This window comes from Bufo bufo, chromosome 9 (assembly GCF_905171765.1).
Source record: "Bufo bufo chromosome 9, aBufBuf1.1, whole genome shotgun sequence".
Classification (NCBI taxonomy): Eukaryota; Metazoa; Chordata; class Amphibia; order Anura; family Bufonidae; genus Bufo; species Bufo bufo.
In genome coordinates this window covers 54,410,005-54,431,766 of record NC_053397.1, presented here as the reverse complement: position 1 = coordinate 54,431,766, position 21,762 = coordinate 54,410,005, and the positions used below count along the sequence as shown (strand labels likewise).

The following is a 21,762-nucleotide window of genomic DNA, read 5'->3' as shown; positions in this document are numbered from 1 at the left end:
GCAGGGAAACTTTAGTGTCCTGTGCCACGGGAGTCAGGATTTCATTCCTCTGCAAGCAACTTGCCAGTGTAGAGGATGATGAGAGTGATTTCGGCGGAAAGGTGAGAAGTGACTTTGCTGTCAGTAATATGTGTTTTGGGTGTGAGGTGAACCCCTCGTTTCCAGTGCTGAACCCCCAGTTCTACTTTCTAAGCTTTGCAGATGAACCTGAATCTTCACCCTCTCAGTCACCGACACAGTGTAACACCAACATGCCCTGCGCTGTGCACTCAGGTACAGTAAGTGTCTCTGTGTCAGCTTCGTGCACTGATGTAGAGACACATTGTTTGTCCTGCTTTACACTGCAGCTTAGCTCCGTAAGGGCATTACTATGAATCTTCCAGAAATAGCTGGGAGGTGTGTGTCCTGTCCTAGATGCACAAAATGTAAAGAATACCTGCGTCATATCACTGATAGCAAGTGTACCGTCTGGTAGTGAGGTGACCACACAATGTAGACATGGACAAAAAGCCACGGTGGCCTCCTCCTAGAACAACGTCAACGGAATTCCTCCCAAGTGCCCTCTTTTGGAGGGACAGTCCGTCTTTTTGACTTAAGTTCCTCTGTCCCACTTTTCTCCTTAAATGTCCCTCTTTTTGACCTGGGAAATAAATGTGCATCAAGAAGCGTACTTATGTGTTCTGTTCAGTCTGCTTCCATCCTGTATAGTAGACTTCAAGCTATACATGTCTTCGTTACTTGGTGTATTTACTACCTTAAAATGTCTAAAATCAGATGATTTTTGTGCTGATATAAAAAAGTTATTCCAGTACAAGAAAAAAAACAGTCCCAGGGGCTACACATGCTGTAAGAAACAGCAGAACATGTACCCACTTCACTGATCTCTGCAGCTTTGACAGTGCCTCTTCCCGTTGCACTCCACCTCCTGCTACTGTCTCAACATGGCAGAAAATGGCTGTGAATACTGCTCGACCAATCACCGGCCGCAGCCATGTCCCGCCTTAACAAATCTGGGCATAACTACTGGTAGGGGTCACATGTCTGGCTTAACTACTATGAGGGGACACATATCTGGCCATAACTACTGTGAAGGGTCACATATCTGAGCAGAACTATTGTGAGTGGGCACATATCTAGCCATAACTACTCTGAGGGGGCACATATCTGGGCATAACTATTGTGAGGGAGCACATATCTGGGCATACCTATGGTAAGGGGGCACATATCTGAGCATACCTATGGTAAGAGGGCACATATATGGGCATAACTACTGTGAGGGGGCACATATCTGGGCATAACTATGGCGAGGGGCATATATCTGTGCATACCTATGGTAAGGGGGCACATATCTGAGCATAACTACTGTGAGGGGCACAGTTCTGAGCATAACTACTGTGAGGGGCACATATTGAGCCATAACTACTGTGAAGGGGCACAGTTCTGAGCATAACTACTGTGAGGGGGCACATATCTGGGTATTACTACTGTGAGGGGGCACATATCAGGCCATAACTACTGTGAGGGGGCACATAGCTGGGCATAATACTGTGAGGGGGCACATATCTGGACATTACTGTGAGGGGGCACATATCTAGTCATAACTACTGTGAGGGGAGGGGGCATATATCTTTGCATAACTACAGTGAGTAGGTACATAACAGGGCAAAACTACTGTGAAGGGGGCGCATATCTGGGCATAACTACAGTGAGGGGGCACATATCTGGGCATAACTATTGTGAGGGGGCGCATATCTGGGCATATCTACTGTGAGGGGGCGCATATCTGGGCATAACTACTGTGAGGGGGCACATATCTGGTATAACTACTGTGAGGGGGCACATATGAGGGCATAACTACTATGGTGAGGGTCACATATCTGGGCATACCCATGGTAAGGGGGCACATATCTGGGCATACCTATGGTAAGGGGGCACATATCTAGGCATAACTATGGTAAGGGGGCACATATCTGAGCATAACTACTGTGAGGGGCACATATTGAGCCATAACTACTGTGAGGGGGCACATTTCTGAGCATAGCTACTGTGAGGGTGCACATATCTGGGCATAAATACTGTGAAGGGGCGCATATCTGGGCATAACTATTGTGAGGGGGGACAGTGTGGGCGTTACTATTACATGATGGCACAAAGGGGGAATAATTACCATGTGAGGGCATTAAAGGGACTGGGTGTGTATAGTTATGCTTTGGGCAGAGTTAGAGGGGAGGTCATGCCACACATATTGTTCCCTTTGCAATTTTATAAAGTTGAGCCATAACTACTGTGAAGGGGCACAGTTCTGAGCATAACTACTGTGAGGGGGCACATATCTGGGTATTACTACTGTGAGGGGGGCACATATCAGGCCATAACTACTGTGAGGGGGCACAAATCTGGGCATAATACTGTGAGGGGGCACATATCTGGAAATATTACTGTGAGGGGGCATATATCTTTGCATAACTACAGTGAGTAGGTACATGACAGGGCAAAACTACTGTGAAGGGGGTGCATATCTGGGCATAACTACAGTGAGGTGGCACATATCTAGGCATAACTATTGTCAGGGGGCACATATCTGGGCATAACTACTGTGATGGGGCACATATCTGGGCATAACTACTGTGAGGGGGCGCATATCTGGGCATAACTACTGTGAGGGGGCACATATGAGGGCATAACTACTATGGTGAGGGGCATATATCTGGGCATACCCATGGTAAGGGGGCACATATCTGGGCATACCTATGGTAAGGGGGCACATATCTGGGTATAACTACTGTGAGGGGGCACATATCTGGGCATAACTATGGTAAGGGGCACATATCTGAGCATAACTACTGTGAGGGTGCACATATCTGGGCATAACTATTGTGAGGGGGGACAGTGTGGGCGTTACTATTACATGATGGCACAAAGGGGCAAAGGGGGAATAATTACCATGTGAGGGCATTAAAGGGACTGGGTGTGTAAAGTTATGCTTTGGGCAGAGTTAGAGTGGAGGTCATGCCACACATATTGTCCCCCTTTGCAATTTTATAAAGTTGGGAGTTATTTGACAGATCGTCACATGACTGTACACTATATTTATTACAGGATTATGGGTTACCAGTCTTTCATTTGACTTTTTTTAAGCACCTACTGTAAATGACAGTGCTCCGCCTATAGGAAGACTCAACTCGCGCACCATGAAAAATGACGTCACCACGCGGCGCTCCGCTGTCCATGACGCCGTTCCCCGCCGCGCGCTCTGGTTGTCTATAAAGGGGGCGTGTCGTCGCTATGGAAACACTGCGTGTGCTGAGCTGCGCGCCACTGTAGTGCCCGCCACCGACAGGTAAACTGCAGGGAGCGCGTCTGTGTGCGGCGCCATAGAGGAGAGCGGGCCGTCTTCACATGTAATAAGCACCTACCGTCACAGATCAGGCTCTGGTGGTCAAAAAGTGCGCAGTAGTGTCTGTGTGGTCCTCACACGTGTGCTCCTCTGCGGTCTGTAGTGGTCGGCCATGCAGAATCACATAAGTAATAATTCAGTCACATTATTAAGCACTGGGTTTGCGCCTCACTGGCTGTAAGTTGCTATTTTGACGCAATTTACCAATGGACACGTGTTTTAAGGCTGTTTTAAGCAGTCCTGGACTAGAAAACGGCAGCTGCCGTTTGTTTGGTCAGGTGTTAACAAAATCTGAAGTATCCATAAGATCCAATGTATCCCTATGTGTATCAGTCACTGCGTGCTGCCATATGGGCCCAGCCTGGCTGTAGGGCGCCCCATTGCATCTGGTCAAGGTGCTTTAGTTTAGATTCACATGTGCAGGATTTGTTCCGGTTTTGAAGCCAGAACTAGCAGTGGATTACAAAAACAGTAACCTGTCCTTTTATACCTTTCCTTTCAAAAACTGCATGAAAAAAAACTACACGTGTGAATCTATTTGCAACTAACAGGATGACTCCATTGGATAGGTGATACATTTTCGATCAGTGGGGGTTAAACTGTTTGGACTCCCAGTATGGATGGATGGGGGGGGGGGGTTTCTGGTTTTCCCAGTTAGGCTGAATTCACATCACTGTTTAGTTTTCTGATCCATCAGAAGAACAGAAAAATAAAGAACCCGGTCTTAGTTGCGAGATCGTGGCTAGGATAGATTTGAAGGGAGCTGCCGACCAGTAGGTGTCCTGCTGCGTCATTCAAGATCTGTGGCTGACGGACACTGCTAAGTGCAGGCTGTAGATGGGGGATGGCCGTGTGCACGCCGTGATGCGGGCCCATTGACTTGGGTCTGCAATCTGCCAAAGATGAAACCTGTTCTATCTTTTAGCGTTGCGGAGAGAAGGGCTTCCGATCCCTACCTCCGCTCTGCAAAAGATAGGTGTAGTCCTATCTTCGGTCGTATGAAACGGATTGCGGACCCATTCAAGTCCATGGGTCTGCCTCCACAGCACGAAGTGCACTCAACCAGTGGCCGAATGTTGCGGACTGGCCGCTGTACGGTCCACAATTCGGGTAATGAACCAGTACACTCGTGGACATGAGCCCTAAGGCTTTCTGCATATACTGCAGATTACGCCTGGATTTTTATGCAGAAAAAAACGAAGTGTAAGGGTGCAGTCACACGACCGTAAGTGTTTTGCGGTCTGCAAATTGCAGATCCGCAAAACATGCATACTGGCTGTGTGCGTTCCGCATTTTGCGGACCGCACATGGCCGGCGCTGTATAGAGAATGCCTATTCTTGCGGACAAGAATAGGACATGCTCTATCTTTTTTTGTGGGGCCATGGAACGGAACAACGGATGCGGACAGCACACTGTGTGCTGTCCGTATCTTTTGCGACCCCGTTGAAATGTATGGGTCCGCACCTGTTCCGCAAATTTGCGGAACGGATGCGGATCCATTTATACGGTCGTGTGAATGCACCCTAATACAGTACCAGCAAAGTGTATGAGATTAGACAGATCTCATGTACACTGTGCTTTATTAGGCCTCATGCACACGGCCGTTGATTTGGTCCGCATTCAAACCGCCGTTTTGGCGGATCGGATGCGGACCTATTCACTGCAATGGGGCCACAAAAGATGCGGGCAGCACTCGGTGTGCTGTCCGCATCCGTTGCTCCGTTCCGTGGCCCCGCTAAAAAAGTATAACATGTCCTATTCTTGTCCGCGCTTTGCGGACAAGAATAGGCATTTATATTAAAGACTGTCCGTGCCGTTCCGCAAATTGCGGACAGCAAAACACACCACGGTCGTGTGCATGAGGCCTTATTCTGTGCTGAAATTGACCTACCGTGTGGATATAGAAATCCTCAAGTCAACATATCAAATTTTTTTTGGGCGGATTTCACCTCTTTTTAATGGAAGTATGAGATCTGTGGAAATACTGCATCAAATCCACACCAAAAACTGCAAGTAACACGTGGTTTTTGGTAGGAAAAAAATCCACACGTGAATTTGTGCAGAATTTCCATTACAGCTTTCACACGTATGCAATGTAGCCTTAGGGCTCTTGCTCACGACTCTGTATTTTGTGATCCGTAAAAAATACAGACTATGTTCATGTGGATTCCGTATTTTGCATAACAGAACATCTGGCCCCTAATAGAACAGTCCTATCCTTGTCCGTAATGCAGACAATATTAGGACATGTTCTATTATTTTGCAGAACTGAAACTGAATTCACACGGAGTAACTTCAGTTTTTTTTGCGGACCCATTGAAATGAATGGTTCCGCGAATAAAAAGAAACGGAAAGAAAATACACGTGTGTGAGCCCTTAGGCCTCCTGCGCACGAACGTGTGCGCCCTGTGGTCGTGCCGTGGCCCGCAATGCACGAATACTGTCCGTGGGGCAGCCACAGCGGATCGCGGACCCATTCACTTTAATGGGTCCGCGATCCGGCCGTTTTTGCGGAACGGAAGTACGGGACGAAACCCCACGGAAGCACTCCGTAGTGCTCCCGTAGGGTTCCGTTCCGTGCTTCTGACCCGCACCATTCCGCATCTCTGGATTTGTGGACCCATTGAAGTGATTGGGTCCGCATTAGAACGGCACCTGTGTATTGCGGGTCCGCAATACGGCAACGGGGCGCACACGTTCGTGTGCAGGAGGCCTTAGGTTACGTTCACACTAATAAAATCGGTTGAGGATTTCATCATGGGAAAATGGATGTTTTCCGCTGTGAAATCTCCGATTCAAACACCATCAATAGCTTTTCATTGACTTCAATGGAAAAACGTTACTATGTACACATGGTGGCGATATTTTCCGGCATTGAATTGAGATCCGCTTCTGAAGTGGCATGTTACTACTTAGAAGCAGATTTTGTATTGAAGTCAATGGGGAAGCAGAAAAAAAAAAAACTAGTGGCCAGAGATTCTGCCGCCAAAAATGCTTCTGAATTATACAGAATATCCCAACCAAGGGATGGATAACAAAAAGAAAAAGCCGCCAACACCTATTCTAAGGCTACACGGCGTTACCGTTCCCATAGAAATGAATGGGATCACCCCGGCAGTCGCAAGAAATCTCAGCAATTCCATTAATTTCTGCGGGATCACCGCAACTCTGCGATCCAGGCCGTGACCATTGTAGCCTTAGCCTAAATCCCCTTCTAAAATCTGCCCCCAAAAATGACCTGTTTTCAGTTACTAATCTGCTGCTGATTTTGCAGTGTGAACTTGGCCTCAGCATGCCCTCAAATGCAGCAGAATTTGTCGCGGAAAATTCAGTTCCATTCTTTAGAATGGGATGTTTTGGCGGGAAGCACACGGGTCTGCGTATCGGATGATTGTTACATGTGTCCTCTGAATTGTAAAGCGCTGCGGCGGAATATGGTGGCGCTATATAAAAAAAGATTAGTATTATTTCAGGGGGTGCCGCAAAAGATTCGGGCCCATCAGAGAATCCATTACACAGCAAGTTGTCTGCATCTGCTTCTCAGGCAGGATGACTTCTCTTGGCACTAACCAATTTGAATCCCACAGACAAGTGAGGTGTAGTCCCCTAGTTTGGGACTTGTCCTAAATTGCAGCGACACTAGGCCATGTTACATTCGATAAGGGTTTATGCACATGACCGTGTGTATTTTGTAGTCCACAAAACAAGGATCCACAAAAAAAACGGATGACGTCCGTGTTCCAGTAGTATTTTTTGCGGATCTAATGCCAGTCCTGGTCTGCAAAACAGACAAGAATAGGACTTGCGGATATACGGACACGAAATGCGCACAGAGTAATTTCCTTTTTTTTTTTTGTGGCCCCATTGAAATTAATGGTTCTGCATACGGGTCGCAAAAAAAACCCGGAATGGACACGGACAAAAAATACTTCTGTGTGCATGAGCCCTAATACTGTACCCTTATATTAACACCCCGTATCTGTCTCTTTCAGGGGTATGTGTGTCCAGAAAGTAAACTGGATTGATGCACCATGTCAAGCAGACAGCTGCACTTATCAGTCGTGAATCCGCCTCCGCCAGAATACATTAATCGCAAGAAGACCGGGCGTCTGACTACCCAGCTTCAGTACCTGGAGAAGGTGGTGTTGAAGACATTATGGAAACACAATTTTTCCTGGCCATTCCAACAGCCTGTAGATGCTGCAAAGTTGAACCTCCCTGTAAGGCTGTGAATCTGTAACTTGTACCACGTATCGCTGTGTAAGAGAACGTGTGAGGTTAAAGGGAACCTGTCGCCTCCCAACACCATCCCAAGCCGCCAGCAGTAAAAGAACGGGCCCATCACTAAATTGACTTTCAATGTTTTTAGTGACGGATCCGTTTTTTTTTCCGTTTTGATTTAACACAACCGCCTCCTAACGGAATGGATGCATCCTGATGTGCAAAATCAAAATGGATCCGTTTAATTCTGGTATTGAGATCCTCTGACAGACCTCAATACCGGAATTAACAACGCATGTGTGAAAGTAGCCTTACTACTTATGCTTTCACTTTTGGGAACTGCCTCAGCCATGTAGCAGAGTCGAGAGCGGTTACTTAAAGGGAACCTGTCACCTCCCAAAACCTTCCCAAGCCGCCAGCAGTACCTGCGTGTAGCCAGTGGCGTGTTTCTGATGATGCCTTTCTTCCTGAAGGCAGATGCAGCAAAAGTACTGAAAACGTTGTTTTATCCCCTGCCGGCGCGCTTCTCCACTCATGCTTGAAGTCACGATAACCGCGCCCCCTTCCCCTTTGCTTTGACTGACAGCTGGCTTTGCCGAACTCTCTGCATAAGCGCTGTCAGTCACGGCGAAGGAAGAAAGGCATCATCAGAAACACGCAGGTACTGCGGGCAGCTTGGGAAGGTTTTGCGAAGTGACAGGTTCCCTTTAAGTAACCGCTCTCGACTCTGCTACATGGCTGAGGCAGTTCCCAAAAGTGAGAGTATAAGTAGTAAGGCTACTTTCACACAAGCGTTGTTAATTCCGGTATTAAGGTCTGTCAGAGGATCTCAATACCAGAATTAAACGGATCCATTTTGATTTTGCACATCAGGATGCATCCATTCCGTTAGGATGCGGTTGGGTGAAATCAAAACGGGAAAAAACTGATCCGTCACTAAATACATTGAAAGTCAATGAGTGATGGGTCAGTTTTTGTTAGGCTCCATACATTGTTTTCAGTGCCGGATCCGTTTTTATGACCGGACACAAAACCGCAGCTTGCAGCAGTTTTGTGTCCGGTCACAAAACAGAATGCTCACAGAATGGAAGACATCCTGAGCGGATCTCTTTCCATTCAGAAATAATGCATGAGGACTAAGGCTACTTTCACACCAGCGTTTTGGCTTTCTTTTTCCGAGATCCGTCATGGGCTCTCACAAGCGGTCCAAAACGGATCAGTTTTGCCCAAATGCATACCGAGAGGAAAATGATCCGCTCAGAATGCATCAGTTTGCCTTCGATCAGTCACCATTCCGCTCTGGAGGCGGACACCAAAACGCTGCTTGCGGTGTTTTGCTGTCCGCCTGACGAAGCGGAGCCAAACAGATCCGTCCTGACACACAATGTAAGTCACTGGGGATGGATCCATTTTCTCTGACACAATAGAAAACGGATCCATCCCCCATTGACTTTCCATGGTGTTCAAGACTGATCCATCATGGCTATAGAAGACATAATACAACCAGATCCGTTCATGACGGATGCATGCTGTTGCATTATTGTAACGGAGGCGTTTTTGCAGATCCATGACGGATCTGCAAAAAAAACACTAATGTAAAACTGGCCTAAATGGAAACGTTTTTTCCCACAACGCAAGTGTGAAAGTAGCCTTAGCACCTTTGGATGTTATGTCTGCCTTTAAGATCTGTGATATAAGGGCATCTGTAAAGTGCCAGACGGTAAATGAATCTGACCTTGAACATGTCCTTGTTTCCAGTACAACCATTAGGTTGTGGTCACAAGGGGGGGGGGGGGGGGGGGGGGGTGGAATCCGCAGCAGAAATTCCACTGCAGTTTTCCAGTGATTTTCACTCTCTGCATCACAAAGGGGGAAATCAATAAATTGACAGGCTGAAAAATGAAATTCCAAACTACAGGTCAATTTCTGCTGCAGATTTTTTTTTTAACAGCGTATGGAGGAAATTTCTTAATATCTAATCACTTTGCTGTTACTGTTAATGGGAAGGAGCAGTTGTAGTTATACTCCGTCCCATTCGCATGAATAGGACGGAGGAGCTGTGATTGCACAGATGTCAGCAGTAAAGAGAGAACCTCAGGGATTGGCAGCACTACTTATCCCACAGGCTTCAAGCCGGGTGGTGCACGCAGATAGGGATTCTGGCTGGGGGGTCCCAACTCATCCAGAAGCTTCAATAACCCGCAGCACTCGCCACTAGTTGATGTAAAATGGTGATTTATTCAGTCAGACAGCTAGATTATAGCGACGTTTCGACCATGGTTGGTCTTTATCAAGCAATGAAGTCCCATTTCCCAGAGTGCCTTAAATAGTGTACAGAAGTGGGTACATTGGTGGCTGTGTACAGAAGTGGGAGTATACTTATGTCTGCACATAAAGAAAAGCTCAGAATAACATCAATGACATCAAGGTGATATAACTTATTAGAGAGGATGATCCCTGCAAAGGCCGCGCAATCCACGCTAGTATCAGTGAAGCGCCAAATGCCGGCGTTCCCGTCTCCTCATCGCGCATGCGTCAGCGCCCTATCACAGCTAATAGCTAAAGGGCTATTACGGACCAACAGTCTCTAGCTAGAGACCCACAAGAAAAAACACGGAGGGACCGTGTTTTTTCTTGTGGGTCTCTAGCTAGAGACTGTTGGTCCGTAATAGCCCTTTAATGGCCTCTATATAATATGGCATGGAAGTTTTGACTGGTACTCCCCCTGCTGTTAAATGGCTGTCGGCCTACCCAGCTCCCCGACTGACAGATGAGACGGACCCCTTCCCTCTTGGTTAAGGAAGCGTCTCCCTGACGACCGGAGGGTATACGTGACTAGCCAGCTTATAGGCCGTGCTGAGAAGAGTAATCTCCTCCCCACGCGGCAACAGCTGACGTCATAATAGGCCTCCTTTTTTCTATTGGCTCCAGCTTCCCCTTTTTTCTATTGGCTCTGGGGTTGGCAACCGCTGACGTCACGGATGGCCTTTTTTCTTATTGGCCGACGTCATGTAATGCCTCCGCTGCCTATTAGCTGTGATAGGGCGCTGACGCATGCGCGATGAGACGGGAACGCCGGTATTTGGCGCTTCACCGAGACTAGCGTGGATTGCGCGGCCTTTGCAGGGATCATCATCTCTAATAAGGTATATCACCTTGATGTCATTGATGTTATTCTGAGCTTTTCTTTACTTGAATCATGTTATGTGCAGACATAAGTATACTGTACACAGCCACCAATGTACCCACTTCTGTACACTATTTAAGGCACTCTGAGATATGGGACTTCATTGCTTGATAAAGACCAACCATGGTCGAAACGTCGCTATAATCTCGCTGTCTGAGTGAATAAATCGCCATTTTACACCAACTACTGACGAGTGCTGCGGATTATTGAAGCTTCCAGCAGTAAAGAGAAGGCATCGCTCGCACAAGCACTGCATTCTCTTCAAACAGCTGATTAATGTTGGTGCCGAGAGTCGGACCCCCGCTGATCTGATATTGATGACCTATCCTGAAGATAGGTTATCAATATAGGAAACTGGACATCCCCCTTTAAATTTACTTTTCCATGTCAATATCTTTATTAAAAGAAACTTATAAAATCCTGCAATTTCTGCAATATCCACCAGGCCTTATAATAGACCCCACTTCTTCATCAGTACAGATAGTTTTACTGTTATCTGCTTATTACAGGCAGGATTAGAATGACAGATATCACGTATATATAGATAACACAGGAACCAGCTTTAACAATAGGTGATATCACAGCTTATCTGCTCCCTCCTGACCTCTGCACAGGTCACAGAGCATGCCTAGAAAACTCTCCCATAGAAGTCAGAGGTCTTTTCCTGTCCATTGTGGTCTATGGCCCATGGCAGCTGCCGTAAAGCATGTCTCTTCATGCTGTTAACAACTTCTAAAGCAAGATGGCCGCCCCCATAATCATGGTCAGGAAACGGAATAAAAAAAATCTGCAGTCAGAAAATAAAGAGATTTGGGGAAAAAAGGATGGGTGTCAAAATCTGGTTTTCAACGGCAGGAAAAAATGTGGGTGACTTTCCCTTTAAGCAAATCCTATCTAGGGGTGGACTGTTACCTCGAAATATTTTTGAAATGTCTTGATCTATTGTACCAGACAAATGTTTCTGACACTGTATGTAAGTAATTAGTTGACCGATATCTAGATAATACCCGCTTATACACTTCATGGCTTTCACGGTATACACAGGTGACGGCAAAATCAACTTTTAATCCCATTTTATGATTTTGGTTGCGTAATGCAGGTCACATACTTTAGCTTTATGTGCAATCTAGCGATATCTAGGATATCGCTATATTCGCCAGCTGTTTGGGGGGCGGAGGGAAGGTTTGTACTAAAAGCACAATAATGACACCAAATACTGGCGCTTGCGAGCATACCAAAGTCTTCATTTTAGTGTCTTATTAAAAGCATAACTCGTCTGTGAAGATTATGCAAGGCAAATTAATTGTCTGGTTCCTGACAACTTACCCCAATTAGTCTGTTTTTCTGAGATATGATGAATAATTGACACAAGGGGTAAAGATAGAAAGGTCGCCCTATCAGTCTTGCAGCAGCTAAAGTATTTCATCACGAGCTACCAAGTCTCTGAGCGATAAAGTTCATTTTCATACTTGTCGCTTAGTAAGCAATTATTGTGTATCACGTTCTATAATTTATTATTAAAGGGGTCTCTATGAGCATCGGTGTTTGATTGGTAAGGTCTGACCACTGGCACACCCACCCATGTTTATAACTCAGCGGTATAAGAGGTAAGTAAGGTGCACTAGCCGATGCAGCTGCTTTCCAAAACTATACCAGTGCTGACCAGGGGCGAAACTAAAGGCTCATGGGCCCTGGTGCAAGAGTTCAGCTTGGGCCCCCTTCCTTCAATGCACATAGCCTTCCTGCTGCCTGAGGAAAAAATTTTAACTGTCTCAAAAATGATATTCGAATGGGGAGAGAAAAATCTAAAGTCCATTTCAGCTGTTCATTTAAAAGGAGAAGAGAACATTTTAGCAGACTATCTCAGCAGACAGACTCTCAGGGAAAGAGAATGGTACTTGAATCAAGAAATCTTCAGACAGATCTAGGAGAAGTGGGGTCTTCCAGTCCTGGATCTGTTTGCCTCAAAACAGAACAGGAAGGTGAATTTTTCCCCTCACCCATGACGGCACCCTGTGCGACTCAGGACCTCCCATCAGGACAGGAAACCTGAGAAGATAAAAAGGACACACCTCCACACAACACCAGTTCAGGTTTCCTGTCCTCCGGATGGGAGATCCTGAGAAGCAGCACTGCTGAAGACGTACCTCCAAGACACCGGAGCTGGGGAAGGTCTGTGGCTGAGTGCCGTGGGAAGTCCTATCCCTGGGGAGCGGTAGTTCTGTGGCCGTGCCGGAAGCCGCTCCCCATAAGTCTGCCTGCGCTTGCCCTCTCTCCGGCCCTGCGGGGAGCCGCTGTGGCCGTGTCCAGGCGGCTCCCCATGCTCTTCCTCGCTCTGCCCAGTTCCAAGATGGCGCCCGCGCGTCCGTGCGCTTATGCGCATGCGCGGGGCCGTCTCCTGGAGATGACGTCGGGGGGGGGCGGGGCTTAGCCCGTGCAGGACCCGGAAGTAGAGGCCGGAGCGCGTCCTTTAAAATACAAATACGGCGGCAGGTTCAGGCAGCCAGCTGGGGCACAATTTGGATGTGCCACGTAGCGATCCTGGGCAATCATGTCGGAGCCTACAGAAGGACGCGCTGAATCCCAGGAACCCTTGAGGCCTGCAAGTCCGGTACCGGTCTGAGGATGGGGAAAAAAGGAAAAGCTTCAGGGTGAGAGCGTTCCTTTTTATTCTAATATGGTGTTTCTTATGATTGTTTTTAGATCCCTAAACCACCTAAAAAATCGTCTTCTAAGACAAGACACAAGGAATGTGCGGAGTGTAAAGTGCCCCTATCTGCATCTTATCAGAAGGCGTTATGCTCAGCGTGTATAGATAATCTGGTAGCAGAGCAATCCCAGACCCTTACTAAATCCATGAAGTCTATTATTAAGGCGTCCTTTAAAGCATTCAGTAAGAGCCGTGCCAGGTCCCCAGATAAACCAGGAAAGGATACAGAGTACGACAGTATTGAGTTGGACTCTTCCGAAGATGGCGGAGAATCCGGACAACTATTGTCTAGTGATTCGGACTCCTCGGATGAAGATTATTCAGGGAGATCCTTCTTTTCCCCAGAGGACACGCAGCCGTTATTAAAAGCGGTCAGAGCAACCATGCAATTAGAAGAAGTTAAGCAGACCAGATCAGTTGCGGACCAGGCCTTTCAGGCATTAGGCCCTAAAAAACATCGGGTCTTCCCTATTCATGATAACATGCAAGCGATCATCAATAGAGAATGGAAGAATCCTGATAGAAAGTTTTTCTTACCCTCCTCGGTGAAAAGGAAATATCCTTATGAAGAGAAAGTTTCCTCCAGCTGGGATAGGGCTCCTACGGTAGATGCTCCAGTCGCTAAGATAGCTAAGAGATCTGCCCTCCCCTTTGATGATCTGGGTTGCCTGTCGGACCCATTAGATAAGAAAGCAGATATATACCTTAAACGGGCATGGGAAACTTCCGCTACTTGTCTTAGACCCGCAGTGGCAGCCACTTGGGTATCCCGGTCCTTAAGATTGTGGATTGAACAGCTAGAGAAACATCTTAGGGAAAAAAAGCCCAGGGAGGAAATCTTAGCTTCTCTTCCCACCTTTGCTAAAGCGGCAGATTTTTTAACGGATGCTTCTACGGATGTTATGCGCTTTGCTGCCAAGTCCTCAGCTATGACAAATGCGGCTAGAAGAGCCATTTGGCTTAGGTCATGGAAGGGTGACCAGGGGTCTAAGGCCAGGCTGTGTGCCCTTCCGTGTGAGGGTGATAGATTGTTTGGATCCTCCCTGGATGACATCTTGGAGAAGGCATCTGACAAGAAAAAAGGGTTTCCTGTCCCTCAAAAACCCCCCTTTTTTCGTAAACCCCAGCAGGGCTTTAGAAAACAGAGGGGTAAGCCCTATGATAGGAAGGAAAGGGATAGATTTCCAAGAAAAACTAGCGGTTTCCTGTTTAAATCCCAGGATAACAAACCAAAAGACAAGCAATGACGCCAGACTCCAGGTTGGGGGGAGACTCTCTGCCTTTCTCCCGGCTTGGGCGAACGTCACCCAAAACAAGTGGGTTTTGGGGGGGATAGCGGAGGGATTCAGGTTAGAGTTCCGCTCCTATCCCCAAGTCTTTTTCACCCACACTCCAACTCCAAAGGATCCTCTAAAATCCACAGTTCTGGAGAGAGAGGTTCAGTTATTGTTGGACAAAGGAGTGGTTTGCCAGGTCCCGGGGAGGGAGGAGGGCAGGGGGTTTTACTCCCCACTCTTTTTAATAAAGAAACCCAATGGTTCCTTTCGTATGATTCTGAACCTAAAGCGTCTAAACAAATTCCTGAGATACAAAAAATTCCGGATGGAAACTATAAAGACAACTTTAGACCTGTTATACCAGGGTTGCTGGATGGCAAGTATAGACCTAGAGGATGCCTATTATCACGTCCCAATTCACTCTTCCTCCCAAAAGTATTTAAGGACGGCTGTCCAAGTACGGGGCCAACTTCTGCACCTGCAATACAGGGCACTGCCGTTTGGGGTCTCTCAAGCCCCGAGAATTTTCACCAAGGTCGTGTCGGAGATGGTGGCATTCCTTCGATCATCTGGGATAGTAGTAGTACCATATCTGGACGACTTTTTGTTCATAGCCCAAACAAGGGAGCAGTTACAAGCAGAGCTCGCCCTGGTGTGCTCTCTGTTGAAGGATCTGGGGTGGAAAATGAATCAAGAAAAATCTTGTCTAACCCCTTCTCAAGTTTGCACCTTTTTAGGAATGCAGCTAGATTCTACGGCTCAGAAGACATTCCTCCCTCAGAAGAAAGTGTCCTCGACAATAGAGCATGTTTGGTTCCTTTTCCGGTCCTTCCAATGTTCCATCAGGGAGGCGATGGCAGTACTGGGGCACCTGACGGCTACAATTCCAGCCGTACCATTCGCTCAGATCCACACGAGACCGTTACAGTCAGATATCTTGAAGATTTGGAATGGTCTTCCACAAACACTAGAGAGAAAATTTCATCTTTCCTCCAGAGCAAGGTACTCCCTTCTGTGGTGGACGTCCGAGAAGAACCTCTCGATAGGAATGCCTTGGTCCTTCATAGAACCCATGCTGATAACGACAGACGCCAGTCCGTGGGGCTGGGGAGCTCATTCAGAAGGAAAATACTGGCAGGGAAGATGGGATTTAAAAACCCGGGTCTGCACGTCAAATTACAAGGAGCTCAAGGCGGTAGAAAGAGTACTAAAGGTGGCAGTTCCAGAGGTCTCCAACAGAAAGTTGGTATTTTACTCGGACAATTCAACAACAGTGGCCTATATAAATCATCAAGGCGGGACAAAAGTACCATCCCTAATCTTCCTCTGCCAGGAAATTTTCAAAATAGCGGAAGACAGGAACCTGGTCTTATCCGCAATACACTTGAAAGGGAAAGAGAACACGGTGGCCGATTTTCTAAGTCGAGTAGAACTCAGGCAGGCAGAGTGGAGTCTGAACGAGGAAGTTTTTTCCCAGATTGTAACAATGTTTGGGACCCCAACTATAGATCTCTTTGCCACCCGGAAGAACAGGAAGACAAAGAGGTTCTTCTCCCTAGATTACACAGAGAATCCTACAGCGGTAGACAGTCTGGCTCAGGATTGGAGCCAGGAACTCGGCTATGCCTTCCCACCTATTTCCCTAATCCCGCAGGTTCTGAAAAAAGTACGGACGGAGGGAGCCACCATAATCATGATAGCCCCAAAGTGGCCCAAGAGAATCTGGTACCCCACCCTCTTAAGTCTAGCCAGGGGCCCTCCCTGGGTGATCCCTCCGAGGGAGGATCTACTCTCCCAGGGGCCTGTATGGCATCCCAATCCGGGGATTCTTCAGTTGGCAGTATGGAGATTGACAGGGACATCTGGTTGAAGAGAGGGCTTTCTAGCAAAGTTGTTTCCACCCTTCTAGGTAGCAAAAAAGCGTCAACAGCTAGGAAGTATAATAGGGTGTGGAATGTCTTTTCTTCCTTTTTGGGTTCTAGCCCTGATCCATTTAGTCCTCCTGAAATCCCTAAGGTTTTGGACTTTCTACAAGCAGGGTTAGACAAAGGGCTCAAGGCCTCCACCTTAAAAGTTCAGGTGTCGGCCTTGAGCTACTTTTTTGACTTCCAATTAGCAAACCACCCGTGGGTCAAGCGTTTCCTTTCTGCCGCTGCCAGAATCTGTCCTTCCGTTAGACCTCTTTCCCCTCCTTGGGACCTAAATAGGGTCTTGACGGCCCTAACCGATAGACCCTTTGAACCCTTACTAGAGGTTCCCATTGACATCTTATCCATTAAGATGGCTTTCCTCCTGGCTATTACCTCGGCTAGGAGGATATCGGAGATCCAGGCCTTCTCGGCATTTCCGCCCTATACGATCATCCAGGATGACCAGATAGTTATTAGGCCCTTGCCTTCTTTTCTTCCCAAGGTTGTCTCCGATTTTCATAGGAGCCAAGATATTGTGTTGCCTTCCTTTTTTCCTAACCCCTCCAATAGCTTGGAGGAAAAGTTTCATTGCTTGGATGTCAAGAGATGCTTGTTAGTCTACTTAGATGTTACGGCTCCTTGGAGAAAGGACGAGAACCTCCTGATTCAGTTTTTAGGAGGAAATAGGGGGAAAAAAAGCATCCCGAGGGGTTATTGCTAGATGGGTGAAGAAGGCCATAGCTAGAGCTTATATTTCCCTGGGTCTCCCCCCCCCTTCAGGTTTTGGGGCCCATTCTACGAGGGCGGTGTCTACTTCGTGGGCTGAGAAAGCTGATGTATCGTTAGCCCAGATTTGCAGGGCGGCTACCTGGAGCTCCCCGCATACTTTTCTTAAACATTACAGATTACAGCTCCATTCTGATGCTTCCTTTGGAGAGAAAGTCCTTCAGGCTGTGGCCCCCCCCTAGGTTCTACTTATAGTTTATCTCGCACAGGGTGCCGTCATGGGTGAGGGGAAAACAACATTGCTTACCGGTAATCGTTTTTCTCGATACCCATGACGGCACCCGATATTTCCCTTCCCAAGCAGATATATATATATTTGTTGATGGCTTTTTGCCAGGTCTATATGACGTAATATAGATATAAAAAAAAAAAAAAAAAAAAAAAAAGGGTTTTTAACCCTTTGTCACTTCTCTCCGGAGAACAATTTATTTCTTCTACTGGTGTTGTGTGGAGGTGTGTCCTTTTTATCTTCTCAGGTTTCCTGTCCTGATGGGAGGTCCTGAGTCGCACAGGGTGCCGTCATGGGTATCGAGAAAAACGATTACCGGTAAGCAATGTTGTTTTTTTATTCCTTCTGAGGGTCTAAATAAAGTAGACGCGCTTTCGCTGACATGGCCCAGGGGCCTGCTTTATGCATTTCCACCGTTCTCCCTGATTCCAAGGACTCTGAAGATAAGAGAAGGGGCACAGGTCATAATGATTGCTCCTTATTGGCCAAAAATATATTGGTTCCCCCTGCTTCAGAATCTTTCTGCAGGGGAACATTGGATTCTGCCTTAAATTCCTGACCTCCTCCATCAGGACTCTTCCCTCCATCCCAACATTCAGCAACTAGACCTAGCGGCTTGGAGATTATTAAAAAAAGATTGTGTTTTCTGAGGCCGTTATATCTACTTTGCTACATAGCAGAAAGCAGATTACATCAAAAATCTATGTACGCACCCGGAATACGTTTTTCTTGTTTGCGGGTAGTCGCTGGGACCCTCAAGGTAGTTTTGATGTGGGCCTGATTTTACACTGCTCAAAAAAATAAAGGGAACACAAAAATAACACATCCTAGATCTGAGTTAATTAAATATTCTTCTGAAATACTTTGTTCTTTACATAGTTGAATGTGTTGACAACAAAATCACACAAAAATAAAAAAATGGAAATCAAATTTTTCAACCCATGGAGGTCTGGATTTGGAGTCACACTCAAAATTAAAGTGGAAAAACACACTACAGGCTGATCCAACTTTGATTTAATGTCCTTAAAACAAGTCAAAATGAGGCTCAGTAGTGTGTGTGGCCTCCACGTGCCTGTATGACCTCCCTACAATGCCTGTGCATGCTCCTGATGAGGTGGCGGACAGTCTCCTGAGGGATCTCCTCCCAGACCTGGACTAAAGCATCTGCCAACTCCTGGACAGTCTGTGGTGCAACGTGACGGTGGATAGAGCGAGACATGATGTCCCAGATGTGCTCAATTGGATTCAGGTCTGGGGAACGGGCGGGCCAGTCCATAGCATCAATGCCTTCGTCTTGCAGGAACTGCTGACACACTCCAGCCTCATGAGGTCTAGCATTGTCTTGCATTAGGAGGAACCCAGGGCCAACCGCACCAGCATATGGTCTCACAAGGGGTCTGAGGATCTCATCTCGGTACCTAATGGCAGTCAGGCTACCCCTGGCGAGCACATGAAGGGCTGTGTGGCCCTCCAAAGAAATGCCACCCCACACCATTACTGACCCAATGCCAAACCGGTCATGCTGGAGGATGTTGCAGGCAGCAGAACGTTCTCCACGGCGTCTCCAGACTCTGTCACATGTGCTCAGTGTGAACCTGCTTTCATCTGTGAAGAGCACAGGGCGCCAGTGGCGAATTTGCCAATCTTCGTGTTCTCTGGCAAATGCCAAACGTCCTACACGGTGTTGGGCTGTAAGCCCAACCCCCACCTGTGGACGTCGGGCCCTCATATCACTCTCATGGAGTCTGTTTCTGACCGTTTGAGCAGACACATGCACATTTGTGGCCTGCTGGAGGTCATTTTGCAGGGCTCTGGGAGTGTTCCTCCTTGCACAAAGGCGGAGGTAGCGGTCCTGCTGCTGGGTTGTTGCCCTTCTACGGCCTCCTCCACGTCTCCTGATGTACTGGCCTGTCTCCTGGTAGCGCCTCCATGCTCTGGACACTACGCTGACAGACACAGCAAACCTTCTTGCCACAGCTCGCATTGATGTGCCATCCTGGATAAGCTGCACTACCTGAGCCACTTGTGTGGGTTGTAGACTCCGTCTCATGCTACCACTAGAGTGAAAGCACCGCCAGCATTCAAAAGTGACCAAAACATCAGCCAGGAAGCATAGGAACTGAGAAGTGGTCTGTGATCACCACCTGCAGAACCACTCCTTTATTGGGGGTGTCTTGCTAATTGCCTATAATTTCCACCTGTTGTCTATCCCATTTGCCCAACAGCATGTGAAATTGATCGTCATTTAGTGTTGCTTCCTAAGTGGACAGTTTGATTTCACAGAAGTGTGATTTGACTTGGAGTTACATTGTGTTGTTTAAGTGTTCCCTTTATTTTTTTGAGCAGTGTAGAATTCTTGCAAGCAGGATTTGATAAAGGTCTTGGAACGAGTACGCTAAAGGTACAGATATCCGCCCTCAGTACCTTTCTACTTATTAAACTAGCAAAAATTCCCCTGGTTATTAGATTCCTTAAAGGTACAAGTAGATTATGGCCTTCTCTTTTTTTCGTGACAGTTCCTCCTTGGGATCTAAACATTGTTCTCTCTGCCCTCACGTTTGTGCCTTTTAAGCCGCTTTCAGATTTATCCCTGAGATTGTTGACTCTGAAAACCACCTTTCTTGTAGCTATTACTACCGTAGGGAGGTACAGGAGGGTGGGAGAAATCCAGGCCTTTTCCTGTGAAAAACCATACCTTTCAGTGCTGGGTGACAGAGTGATTTTTAGGCATTCCCCAGAGTTTCTTCCTATGGTTTTCTCCCAGTTTCACTGCCAACAAAAAATAGCGTTACCATCCTTTCCATAGCATCACCACAACGACAACACAAGGAGATTGACCCCTGACCTCTGTAGGGGCAGAAAGCAGAGAAAGGTTTAAATACCCCCTCCCACCACCAACACCAGTGTTTCCTGTCCCTACAAGAGGACAGGGGTGGAGAAAGGTCTCCTTGTGTGCCTCAGGCCGGAGAGATGAAGACAACGTGTACCTTTTACACCATAGTTTACATGGTGCCTCCCTGACCTCCTGCGGTCTTCGTACTAACGCTGGGCAGCGGGAGGGCTCGCTCCGGTATTATCTGGGGCCTGCTCCTGGGGTGCTGGTCTCCCACCTGGGCTCTAGTAGTCTTTAGCTGGGTTATGCACCCAGCGCCGTCCGGGTGCTATATAAATTGTCTGCTGCGCCGCCTTCCGTAAGTCCCCCAGTGGGGGAAAGGACTTTTTAATGCCTTTTAACTTTTCTGGGAAAATATTGTGGATCCTTTATGCCTTCCCTAATACTAATGGGGCTCCGATCTCTTTGCTCTTAGATTCCTAAAGAAACGCAAAGAAAGCCTAACAAATCCACATTTCTTGCTATAAAAGTTTACCAGACGATCATTCGAAAAAACTATGCAGTGATTGCATTGCCAGGATTATACTTGATGAACAACCATCATTAATGGATTAGTTCAGAGCCATGATGCAGGAGGAAATTAAATCTTTTGCGTCTGTCTGCGTTACACAAAGATACCCCTCTTCAAATCGAGTCTCCACATAAGCGACTGAAAACAGGGGATTCCATTTCCTCTGAGTCAGATGACTTTGGGGATAGTGCCTCTTCTTCCAAAGTATGGGAGTAGGAAGACCGACAATCTGAGAGAGATATCTCTGAAGGCAGAAGAAAATTCTATTTTGTGTCAGAGGATATGCCCAAGCTACTGAAAGCAGCCAGGGCAACCATAGGGGTAGAAGAAATACTAACAGCTCCTTCTGTTCAGGAAGAAATGTTTGGAGGTCTTAGAGTGAAGAAAACTAGGGTCTTTCCTATTAATGAGAACATTAAAGGAATGATATTGGACGAATGGTTCGTAGAAGCATCTAGGAATTTCCAGAGCTTATCAGAATCGTTTGCTGTTTGATCAGGAGGAAGCAAAAATCTTTAATACGATTCCTAAAATAGATGCTCAGGTAGCGAAGGTCAGTAAAAAGACCTCCTTACCTTTTGAGGACGCTTCACAACTAAGGGACCCTATGGACAGGAAGGCTGATCTATTACGTAGGTCC

The 21,762-nt window shown here is 47.0% G+C and overlaps 1 protein-coding gene across 1 annotated transcript in view; it reads left to right on the top strand.

Annotated features, from left to right (window-relative positions):
• The first annotated feature begins 3,257 nt into the window (after positions 1 to 3,257).
• Positions 3,258 to 21,762, top strand: part of BRDT (bromodomain testis associated) — a 110,535-nt gene continuing 92,030 nt past the window's right edge. Inside the window, exons 1-2 of the mRNA XM_040408742.1 lie at positions 3,258 to 3,340; positions 7,391 to 7,618. Of these exons, the coding sequence (XP_040264676.1) occupies positions 7,430 to 7,618 (189 nt within the window). The 5' untranslated portion in view covers positions 3,258 to 3,340; positions 7,391 to 7,429. The remainder of the gene's footprint in view (positions 3,341 to 7,390; positions 7,619 to 21,762) is intronic.